General features: G+C 41.7%; 1 protein-coding gene across 1 annotated transcript; it reads right to left on the bottom strand.

Moving 5' to 3' along the window:
- Positions 1-461: 461 nt before the first annotated feature.
- Positions 462-11,545, bottom strand: LOC133362854 (heterogeneous nuclear ribonucleoprotein L-like). Its single transcript, XM_061581795.1, has 4 exons — positions 11,540-11,545; positions 11,268-11,386; positions 2,222-2,459; positions 462-761 (listed from the first exon to the last, which is right to left on the bottom strand). Exons 1-4 carry the CDS (start codon positions 11,543-11,545, stop codon positions 651-653), a joined length of 474 nt encoding a protein of 157 aa, XP_061437779.1. The 3' UTR covers positions 462-650.
- Between the last annotated feature and the right edge of the window lie 517 nt (positions 11,546-12,062).

Below are 12,062 nucleotides of genomic sequence, written 5' to 3'. Positions count from 1 at the left end.
TTTTACCTACACAGTGACTTTACCGAAAAAACCTAAGAGTATGAATCCTCAGTCTAACACGTAGCAGAGGCTTTCGCGACCAATATTATTTACAATCAACGTGTTTGGGTGTTAGATCGCCGCGTTATTTATAAATGTGTCGTAACCCTCCACCACCCGACACGGCCAATCGGTAAAAAAGTGTCACGTTGACAAAAGACAATTTAGTTCGCTGCTTTAGCCCCCACACCGGTGTGTGTTGAAGCGTGAAACCACAACGTTTACTATTTGAGTAGCGCTGTGACGTTTCGCTGGTAATTGCAACCAGCATCATCGGGAAATTTGCCAGAGTGGTGAGGGGCTCTGCTGTCTCCCGTTCCTATATAGTATGAATCCTTGCAGTCACGAAAGCTTCAAATCTAGAGTCATTGTTACATCTTCTTGGTTCTTTCGGTAAAGTCGTCACGTAGAAGGGAAGTAATAAAATTATAAAAATAAAACATAATAAAATCAAATAATTCTCACGACGTTTCGGCTACAACGCAAGCAGCCGTCTTCAGGTGAAGAATGAGACACTGCCAAGCTTGGAGCTTATATATATACGCTGGGTTGGAGGTGGAAGAAGAGCACCTTAACAAAAGAATGTGCATATCAAGAGGAGTTTAGCATATTCATGGGATCTGGTTAAAAGGATATTCCACCATGGCCTGCAGGCCATTCTTCCTGAAAATCACAATGCGATGCACAGGGCCGCATGGGTGGCAAATGGTGTAAAGCAAATCCTGCAAAAGAACACGCGGAGAACACGTTTAGACAGACCGGATAACCATCAAACACAGCGAGTTGAGTTTGCATATTTTTCTACAATTAAACTTGAAAAGATTTTTATCAGTGAATTTTTAAGATCGAGCCATGCGGGACATCGATGCTTTTCCAAAATCAACATTAGGTCTAAGATATAATTGTATTTAAGCATTTTTTTATTCGATGCCATTGGTAGACTTCAAAGCACAAACAAAAAAAAGATGACTTCAAATTGCCTCAAATGAACCAAAGGCTCAATGTAATTTCCTTAGCAGAGCCACTAATGTAATCCAAATCGGATGTAATTTCATTCGTATAAATTAAACATGTGCGTGGCACAACCGACAAATAACATTCACTTTAATGTCCAGCTGTATTCTTGGTTCTTTCGGTAAAGTCGTCACGTAGAAGGGAAGTAATAAAATTATACAAAATAAAACACAATAAAAAATTCTCACGACGTTTCGGCCACAACGCAAGCAGCCGTCCTCAGGTGAAGACCAGGTCGGTCGAGGAGACAGCGTCTGAATGAAACAGCACACGAGCTTGGAGCGTATATATATAAGCTGGGTTGGAAGGGGGGGGAAAGGGCGCTTCGACAAAATAATTTGCATATCAAGAGTAATTTAGCATATTTATGGGAAATGCATTCAGACGCTGTCTCCCCGACAGACCTGTTCTTCACCTGAGGACGGCTGCTTGCGTTGTGGCCGAAACGTCGTGAGAATTATTTTAATGTGTTTTATTTTTATTATTTTATTACTTCCCTTCTACGTGATGACTTTACCGAAAGAACCAAGAAGATGAATCCCTGCAGTCACGAAAGCTTTAAATCGAAACATAAAAATGTTTTATTAAATCCTTTATTTTAAGTTCACTTGCTTGCTTGCTTACGACCGTGCAAATCTTTCGGTCGTTTTTTAACCCACTTCCCGTGATCCAATCGAGCTGACATTTTGCACACAGACTCGTTGTGCGTGACTATTAATGTTCGTGAAATTTTTTTCCGAAATTTTACGCTGTTTAGGGAAAACAAATTAAGTATTTAATTACCAATTGCTTAATACTGGCAGACAATTATCTGACCCATAGGTGGCAGCCATCTCAAGCCAGAGGACGAGAGGACTCTAGCCGCCACGCATATAAAGGATTTATAGTGAAAAACTTTGTTTTTACGGGTTATACTTTTTTTTATTGTTTTATTACTTCCCTTCTACGTGACGACTTTACCGACAGAACCAAGAAGATGAATCCCTGCAGCAGAGGTGGGACAAAGTCATTGTTATGCAAGTCCAAGTCGAGTCTGAAGTCATCAAATTCATGACTCGAGTCTGACTCGAGTCCAAGTCACATGACTCGAGTCCACACCTCTGCCCTGCAGTCATGAAAGCAGCTTTACATCGAAATGTCCAGCTGCTGTGAGTGTGACTGCACCCACCGTGGTGATGGGGTACATGGGGTTGAAGATGGTGAAAAGCAGGATGTGGTTCCTCTTCTGGCGTTCCTCGGCGCTGCGAGGCCACAAAATCTTCTGGCTGGTGGAGAAGTTACAATAGGCCGGCTGCCCGCACACGTAGACGGGGCGCGTGGACGAGTAGTTGACGCAGCTGCGGGAGCTCTCTAGCGCTTCAAACTCCACCAGAGCCTGCCGTTTCTTGGGCATGATCACCACGTATCTGTACGCAAGGGGCGATTCAAATGTGTCCACTTATATTCTTTTCGGTAAAGTCACACGTAGGTAAAACATTATAAGTATAACCCGTAAAAACAAAGTTTTTCACTCTAAATCCTTTATATGCGTGGCGGCTAGAGTCCTCTCGTCCTCTGGCTTGAGATGGCTGCCACCTATGGGTCAGATGATTGTCTGCCAGCATTAAGCAATTGGTAATTAAATATTTAATTTGTTTTCCCTAAACAGTGTAAGATTTAGGAAAAAAAATTTTCACGAACATTAATTGTCACGCACAACGAGTCTGTGTGGAAAATGTCAGCTCGATTGGATCACGGAAAGTGGGTTAAAAAACGACCGAAAGATTTGCACGGTCGTAAGCAAGCAAGCAAGCACGCAAGCACGCAAGCAAGCGAACTTAATATAAAGGATTTAAAAATTTATAAAAGTAAGATAAAATAAAAATCACGACGTTTCGGAGGCAACACAAGCTTCCGTCTTCAGGTGGAACCGTCACAGCCACGACAGCCGCATCAAGTACATGAGAGATTGCAAGAGCTACCACTCCGTTTATATAAACAAGTATAACCCGTAAAAACAAAGTTTTTCACTCTAAATCCTTTATATGCGTGGCGGCTAGAGTCCTCTCGTCCTCTGGCTTGAGATGGCTGCCACCTATGGGTCAGATGATTGTTTTCCATAAACAGTGTAACATTTTGGGAATTTTTTTTCACGAACATTAATTGTCTCGCACAACGAGTCTGTGTGGAAAATGTCAGCTCGATTGGATCACGGGAAGTGGGTTAAAAAACGACCGAAAGATTTGCACGGTCCTAAGCAAGCAAGCGAACTTAATATAAAGGATTTAACAAGTGTGCCGTACTTGGCCCTTACCCCCCTCTCCAACCATTATATAAACGGAGTGGTAGCTCTTGTAATCACTCATTCACTTGATGCGGCTGTCGTGGCTGTGACGGTTTCACCTGAAGACGGAAGCTTGTGTTGCCTCCGAAACGTCGTGAATTTTATTTTATTTTACTATTTTATTAATTTTAATGTTTTACCTACACGGTGACTTTACCGAAAAAACCTAAGAACATGAATCCTTGCAGTCACGAAAGCTTCAAATCTAGAATTGTGTCCACTTACTATTATAGGGTCGGTAGATACTAAAATAATAGCAATCATCTTCTTGGCTCTTTCGGTAAAGTCGTCACGTAGAAGGGAAGTAATAAAATAATTCTCACGACGTTTCGGCCACAACGCAAGCAGCCGTCCTCAGGTGAAAACCAGGTCCATCGAGGCGACAGAGTCTGAATGAAACAGCACACGAGCTTGGAGCATATATGTAGTGACATAAGAAGGGAGGGGCTGCTGGGGGCTCTGGGATCCCAGGCGAGTCCAGACGCTTAAGCCTCTGGGCGCCAGGCGCTGGGTTCCCAGGGGGTCCAGACGCTTAAGCCTCTGGGCGCCAGGCGTTGAGTTCCCAGGGGGTCCAGACGCTTAAGCCTCTGGGCGCCAGGCGCTGGGTTCCCAGGGGGTCCAGACGCTTAAGCCTCTGGGCGCCAGGCGCTGGGTTCCCAGGCGCTTAATCCCCTGGGCGCCGCCAACGGGGGAGGCTGTGTGTGCTCTGTGGGATGTCTGGTGGCGCACACGGCCCCACCGCTCGTTGGACCAGGCATAAAAGGGGAGCTCCCTGGACGATCGGGGCCCAGTTGTAACTCAAGACCCAAGACCCACGACCAGCCATCTGAAGACCCTGGGATGCTGCGAGAGCCAGCGCTGGGACTCTGGAACTCCCGACTCTACGACCTTGTGAGGGCGATTTCCGGAGTGTAGCCAGAGTAGAGTATCTAGGCTGTGTACCTAGGCTGTAACAGAGTATCAGGACTGTTGGAGAGTTGGAGTACTGTTGGAGTGTTGTATTGTAATAAAGAAGTACATCTACAAGTGTCTCCGGAATCCGTTACATATATATAAGCTGGGCGCCTTGACAAAGGAATTTGCATATCAAGAGGAATTTAGCATATTTATGGGAAATGCAGGTATGTGATTAGTACTACTTATGCCCGTGCATTATGCAGGATTAGCATTCAGACGCTGTCTTCCCGACAGACCTGTTCTCCACCTGAGGACGGCTGCTTGCGTTGTGGCCGAAACGTCGTGAGAATTATTTTATTATGTTTTATTTTTATTATTTTATTACTTCCCTTCTACGTGATGACTTTACCGAAAGAACCAAGAAGGTGGATCCCTGCAGTCACGAAAGCTTTAAATCAAAAAATACAATAGCAATTAGACGTTTTTTTTTTGGGGGGAGGGTGTAGCGGCCCAGCCCCCAGCCTCGGCCGGCTGGCCAATCTAGGCGAGGCCGCAGGCTCTGCACGGGACTAGGCCTCAACACGGCACTCAGTCAGGCGACTACTTTGTGCTGTAGAGTCGATATATATATACCCAGCGTTGCCCGGGGCAAGAATATATTTTAAAACTTCTGGAAACTTAAAAACATAATATACCATCTTCTTGGTTCTTTCGGTAAAGTCACGTAGAAGGGAAGTAATAAAATAATAAAAATAAAACGTAATAAAATAAAATAATTCTCACGACGTTTCGGCCACAACGCAAGCAGCCGTCCTCAGGTGAAAACCAGGTCCGTCGAGGCGACAGAGTCGGTATGTACTGCTGTCATCATAACATACCAATGACAATAAAACTCAGTAATTAAAAATTCAAATCTGAGCACGCCATGAATCGATTCTTTAAATCACGCGAAGGAATCGGAGGTCGTAGATTCCTTTGGAATCGGCCTATTCGCGTTGGTTGCATGTCGCCAAGTATGCTTAACATTTCCAACAGACACACACGTTCACAAATTTCCCTTTTCAATTTAAGATACATAGCGTCAGCATGTACTGCTGTCATCATAGCAGTTACCACAACCACAGTATGTACTGCTGTCATCATAGCAGGTACCACAACCACAGCATGTACTGTTGTCATCATAGCAGTTACCACCACCACAGTATGTACTGCTGTCATCATAGCAGTTACCACAACCACAGTATGTACTGCTGTCATCATAGCAGGTACCACAACCACAGCATGTACTGTTGTCATCATAGCAGTTACCACCACCACAGTATGTACTGCTGTCATCATAGCAGTTACCACAACCACAGCATGTACTGCTGTCATCATAGCAGGTACCACCACCACAGCATGTACTGTTGTCATCATAGCAGTTACCACCACCACAGTATGTACTGCTGTCATCATAGCAGTTACCACAACCACAGCATGTACTGCTGTCATCATAGCAGGTACCACCACCACAGCATGTACTGCTGTCATCATAGCAGTTACCACCACCACAGCATGTACTGCTGTCATCATAGCAGGTACCACCACCACAGCATGTACTGCTGTCATCATAGCAGTTACCACCACCACAGCATGTACTGCTGTCATCATAGCAGTTACCACCACCACAGTATGTACTGCTGTCATCATAGCAGTTACCACCACCACAGTATGTACTGCTGTCATCATAGCAGGTACCACAACCACAGTATGTACTGCTGTCATCATAGCAGTTACCACCACCACAGTATGCACTGCTGTCATCATAGCAGGTACCACAACCACAGTATGTACTGCTGTCATCATAGCAGGTACCACCACCACAGTATGTACTGCTGTCATCATAGCAGTTACCACCACCACAGTATGCACTGCTGTCATCATAGCAGGTACCACCACCACAGTATGTACTGCTGTCATCATAGCAGGTACCACCACCACAGTATGTACTGCTGTCATCATAGCAGGTACCACAACCACAGCATGTACTGCTGTCATCATAGCAGTTACCACAACCACAGCATGTACTGCTGTCATCATAGCAGTTACCACCACCACAGTATGTACTGCTGTCATCATAGCAGTTACCACAACCACAGTATGCACTGCTGTCATCATAGCAGGTACCACAACCACAGTATGTACTGCTGTCATCATAGCAGTTACCACCACCACAGCATGTACTGCTGTCATCATAGCAGTTACCACCACCACAGTATGTACTGCTGTCATCATAGCAGGTACCACCACCACAGTATGTACTGCTGTCATCATAGCAGTTACCACCACCACAGTATGTACTGCTGTCATCATAGCAGTTACCACCACCACAGTATGTACTGCTGTCATCATAGCAGGTACCACCACCACAGTATGCACTGCTGTAATCATAGCAGGTACTACCACAGCATGTACTGCTGTCATCATAGCAATTCCTTGAGTTATCGAAACGAAAATCGGTAATACTCGAATTGCCCAGGTCTACGTTCACTCCACGTCCGCGAACACAAGTACAACAATAACAAAGCTTCCTCCCCTATGCGGACAACTGCCGCTGACTGGTTACTTCATATTTCGATTTAAAGCTTTCGTGACTGCAGGGATTCATCTTCTTGGTTCTTTCGGTAAAGTCACGTAGAAGGTAAGTAATAAAATAATACAAATAAAACATTCTTCACCTGAGGACGGCTGCTTGCGTTGTGGCCGAAACGTCGTGAGAATTATTTTATTTTATTATGTTTTATTTTTATTATTTTATTACTTCCCTTCTACGTGACGACTTTACCGAAAGAACCAAGAAGATGCTTACTTCATAATCAACGTGTTTGGGTTTAGATCGCGTTATTTATAAATGTGTCGTAACCCTCCACCACCCGAATGGCGAATTGCCCGATGATGCTGGATGCAATTACCAGCGAAACGTCGTAGTGCTACTCAACAATTGTAAATGTTGTGGTTTCACGCTTCAACACACACCGGTGTGGGGGCTAAAGCAGCGAACTATTTTGTCTTTTGTCAACGTGACAATTTTTTACCGATTGGCCGTGTCGGGTGGTGGAGGGTTACGACACATTTATAAATAACGCGGCGATCTAAACCCAAACACGTTGATTGTGAATAAAAGTTGTGTCCGCCAATATCTTTAGCCAATGCAACTTCAGGCCGCGTGGAGTTTAATTCACTGGCGGATCTGGCTGGGAACTCAAAAGAAGCTTTAAATAATCTTAATTTTGGAGCTTTCGTGACTGCAGGGATTATTCTTTGGTTGTTTCGGTAAAGTCGCGTCTAAAGATAAAATAATAAATTAAATAATAGCATACGACGTTTCGATTGCAACACAAGCAATCATCATCAGGCATAATGAAATAGCGACATAGAATCTAACCAGAAAACTACAGACAGACATGTAAGCAGACAGACATCACCAAGATACACAGAGAGAGAGTAACACAGGCACAGAGAGAGGTGATCGTCTCTGTGGCGAGGCCTTAAATAGACAGAGGGGGCGGAGGCAGAGAGAGGGAGGGGGGGCAGAGACAAAAAAATAGTGTAGTAGTGTATAGTGTAGTGTATAGTGTAGTAGTGTATAGTGTAGTAGTGTATAGTGTAGTGTATAGTGTAGTAGTGTATAGTGTAGTAGTGTATAGTGTAGTGTATAGTGTAGTAGTGTATAGTGTAGTAGTGTATAGTGTAGTGTATAGTGTAGTAGTGTATAGTGTAGTAGTGTATAGTGTAGTGTATAGTGTAGTAGTGTATAGTGTAGTAGTGTATAGTGTAGTAGTGTATAGTGTAGTAGTGTATAGTGTAGTGTATAGTGTAGTAGTGTATAGTGTAGTAGTGTATAGTGTAGTAGTGTATAGTGTAGTAGTGTATAGTGTAGTAGTGTATAGTGTAGTGTATAGTGTAGTAGTGTATAGTGTAGTGTATAGTGTAGTAGTGTAGTAGTGTATAGGTGTAGTAGTGTATAGTGTAGTGTATAGTGTAGTAGTGTATAGTGTAGTAGTGTATAGTGTAGTGTATAGTGTAGTAGTGTATAGTGTATGTAGTGTAGTAGTGTATAGTGTAGTGTATAGTGTAGTAGTGTATAGTGTAGTGTAGTGTATAGTGTAGTGTATAGTGTAGTAGTGTATAGTGTAGTGTATAGTGTAGTAGTGTATAGTGTAGTGTATAGTGTAGTAGTGTATAGTGTAGTAGTGTATAGTGTAGTGTAGTGTGTAGTAGTGTATAGTGTAGTGTATAGTGTAGTGTATAGTGTAGTGTATAGTGTAGTGTAGTAGTGTATAGTGTAGTGCAGGGGTCGGCAACCAAAATAACAAGAAGAGCCATTTCTTTCCAATTCGGTACAAAATTCAGTATTTCAAAAGCCGCAAAGCATCTGAGTACATGCTGTACATACGTACTCATCGTCAAGAAGCAGCCCGTAAAGAGCCACATGCGGCTCCGGAGCCATAGGTTGCCGACCCCTGCACTACACTATACACTACACTACTATACACTACTACACTATACACTACACTATACACTACACTACTATACACTACTACACTATACACTACACTACTATACACTACTACACTATACACTACACTATACACTACTATATTATACACTACTACACTATATACTACACTATACACTACTACACTATACACTACACTATACACTACTACACTATACACTACACTACTATACACTACTACAGTATACACTACACTATACACTACACTACTATACACTACTACACTATACACTACACTATACACTACTATATTATACACTACTACACTATATACTACACTATACACTACTATATTATACACTACTACACTATACACTACACACTACTATATTATACACTACTACACTATACACTACACTATACACTACTACACTATACACTACTACACTATACACTACTACACTATACACTACACTATACACTACTACACTATACACTACACTATACACTACTACACTATACACTACACTATACACTACTATATTATACACTACTACACTACTACACTACACTATACAATACATTATACACTACTACACTATACACTACACCAGGGGTCGGCAACCAAAATAACAAGAAGAGCCATTTCTTTCCAATTCGGTACAAAATTCAGTATTTCAAGAGCCGCAATGCATCTGAGTACATGCTGTACATACGTACTCATCGTCAAGAAGCAGCCCGTAAAGAGCCACATGCCGCTCCGGAGCCGTAGGTTGCCGACCCCTGCACTACACTATACACTACACTACTATACACTACTACACTATACACTACACTATACACTACACTACTATACACTACTACACTATACACTACACTACTATACACTACTACACTATACACTACACTATACACTACTATATTATACACTACTACACTATATACTACACTATACACTACTACACTATACACTACACTATACACTACTACACTATACACTACACTACTATACACTACTACAGTATACACTACACTATACACTACACTACTATACACTACTACACTATACACTACACTATACACTACTATATTATACACTACTACACTATATACTACACTATACACTACTATATTATACACTACTACACTATACACTACACACTACTATATTATACACTACTACACTATACACTACACTATACACTACTACACTATACACTACTACACTATACACTACTACACTATACACTACACTATACACTACTACACTATACACTACACTATACACTACTATATTATACACTACTACACTACTACACTACACTATACAATACATTATACACTACTACACTATACACTACACCAGGGGTCGGCAACCAAAATAACAAGAAGAGCCATTTCTTTCCAATTCGGTACAAAATTCAGTATTTCAAGAGCCGCAATGCATCTGAGTACATGCTGTACACACGTACTCATCGTCAAGAAGCAGCCCATAAAGAGCCGCATGCCGCTCCGGAGCCGTAGGTTGCCGACCCCTGCACTACACTATACACTACACTACTATACACTACTACACTATACACTACACTATACACTACACTACTATACACTACTACACTATACACTACACTACTATACACTACTACACTATACACTACACTATACACTACACTACTATACACTACTACACTATACACTACACTACTATACACTACTACACTATACACTACACTATACACTACTATATTATACACTACTACACTATATACTACACTATACACTACTACACTATACACTACACTATACACTACTACACTATACACTACACTACTACAGTATACACTACACTATACACTACACTACTATACACTACTACACTATACACTACACTATACACTACTATATTATACACTACTACACTATATACTACACTATACACTACTATATTATACACTACTACACTATACACTACACACTACTATATTATACACTACTACACTATACACTACACTATACACTACTACACTATACACTACTACACTATACACTACTACACTATACACTACACTATACACTACTACACTATACACTACACTATACACTACTACACTATACACTACACTATACACTACTATATTATACACTACTACACTACTACACTACACTATACAATACATTATACACTACTACACTATACACTACACCAGGGGTCGGCAACCAAAATAACAAGAAGAGCCATTTCTTTCCAATTCGGTACAAAATTCAGTATTTCAAGAGCCGCAATGCATCTGAGTACATGCTGTACACACGTACTCATCGTCAAGAAGCAGCCCATAAAGAGCCGCATGCGGCTCCGGAGCCGTAGGTTGCCGACCCCTGGGGTAGGGAAACATTTTTTTTACGACACATTTATAAATAACGCGGCGATCTAAACCCAAAAACGTTGATCGTGAATAATATCGGTCGCGAAAGCCTACGACGTCTTAGACTGGTTACTTGATTGCGCCAAAGGGCTGCAGGGTCTGCACGAGGTCCGACCCCAGGGCTGCGACCGACAATCCCCGAACGTGAACCACGGCCGACGGTGGGGGCTTGTGTGGGTCCTCAAACGTGTCCTGTACACATAGACAAGGAAGCAAACTCAATACGGCGATCCCTCGCCACTTCAAGTTTGGGCCTCAGTGCATCGCGGATTTTCCGAACTGATTTAAAGGCCTCGTTATAGCTGTGCAGCAGTAACACCATCATCATCGTCATTCATTCATTACGTTCATCGAACTGCACAGGTCTGTCATCGTCGTCATTGTCATCGTCATTGTCATCGTCATCGTCGTCATTACTGCAGTCAAGTCTCAAGATACTACTGTCATTGGTGAGTGTAGATCACCATAATACGTATCGTATGAGAGAGAGAGAGTGAATGTATAATATGAAGGTTTTATAATTAAATAGATTAAAGTAAAATATATGTGAGTGAGTGAGTGTATAATATGAAGGTTTTATAATTAAATAGACTTAAGTAAAATATACGTGAGTGAGTGAGTGTATAATATGAAGGTTTTATAATTAAATAGATTTAAGTAAAATATACGTGAGTGAGTGAGTGTATAATATGAAGGTTTTATAATTAAATAGATTTAAGTAAAATATACGTGAGTGAGTGAGTGTATAATATGAAGGTTTTATAATTAAATAGATTTAAGTAAAATATATGTGAGTGAGTGTATAATATGAAGGTTTATAATTAAATAGACTTAAGTAAAATATACGTGAGTGAGTGAGTGTATAATA

The sequence above is a fragment of the Lethenteron reissneri genome, unplaced genomic scaffold, assembly GCF_015708825.2.
Source record: "Lethenteron reissneri isolate LAM-NWPU_2019-01 unplaced genomic scaffold, ASM1570882v1 scaffold_1630, whole genome shotgun sequence".
In the NCBI taxonomy this organism is placed as follows: Eukaryota; Metazoa; Chordata; class Hyperoartia; order Petromyzontiformes; family Petromyzontidae; genus Lethenteron; species Lethenteron reissneri.
Note: the sequence above shows the minus strand (reverse complement) of the source record. Positions and strands in the feature narration are given on the sequence as shown.

Coding starts and splice junctions, on each gene's coding strand:
- LOC133362854 (XM_061581795.1), bottom strand. Junction 2,460..11,267: donor CAGCCCTTTGGCGCAATCAA/GTAACCAGTCTA, acceptor CCTTGCGTACAG/ATACGTGGTGATCATGCCCA. Junction 762..2,221: donor CCATGTACCCCATCACCACG/GTGGGTGCAGTC, acceptor GTTCTTTTGCAG/GATTTGCTTTACACCATTTG.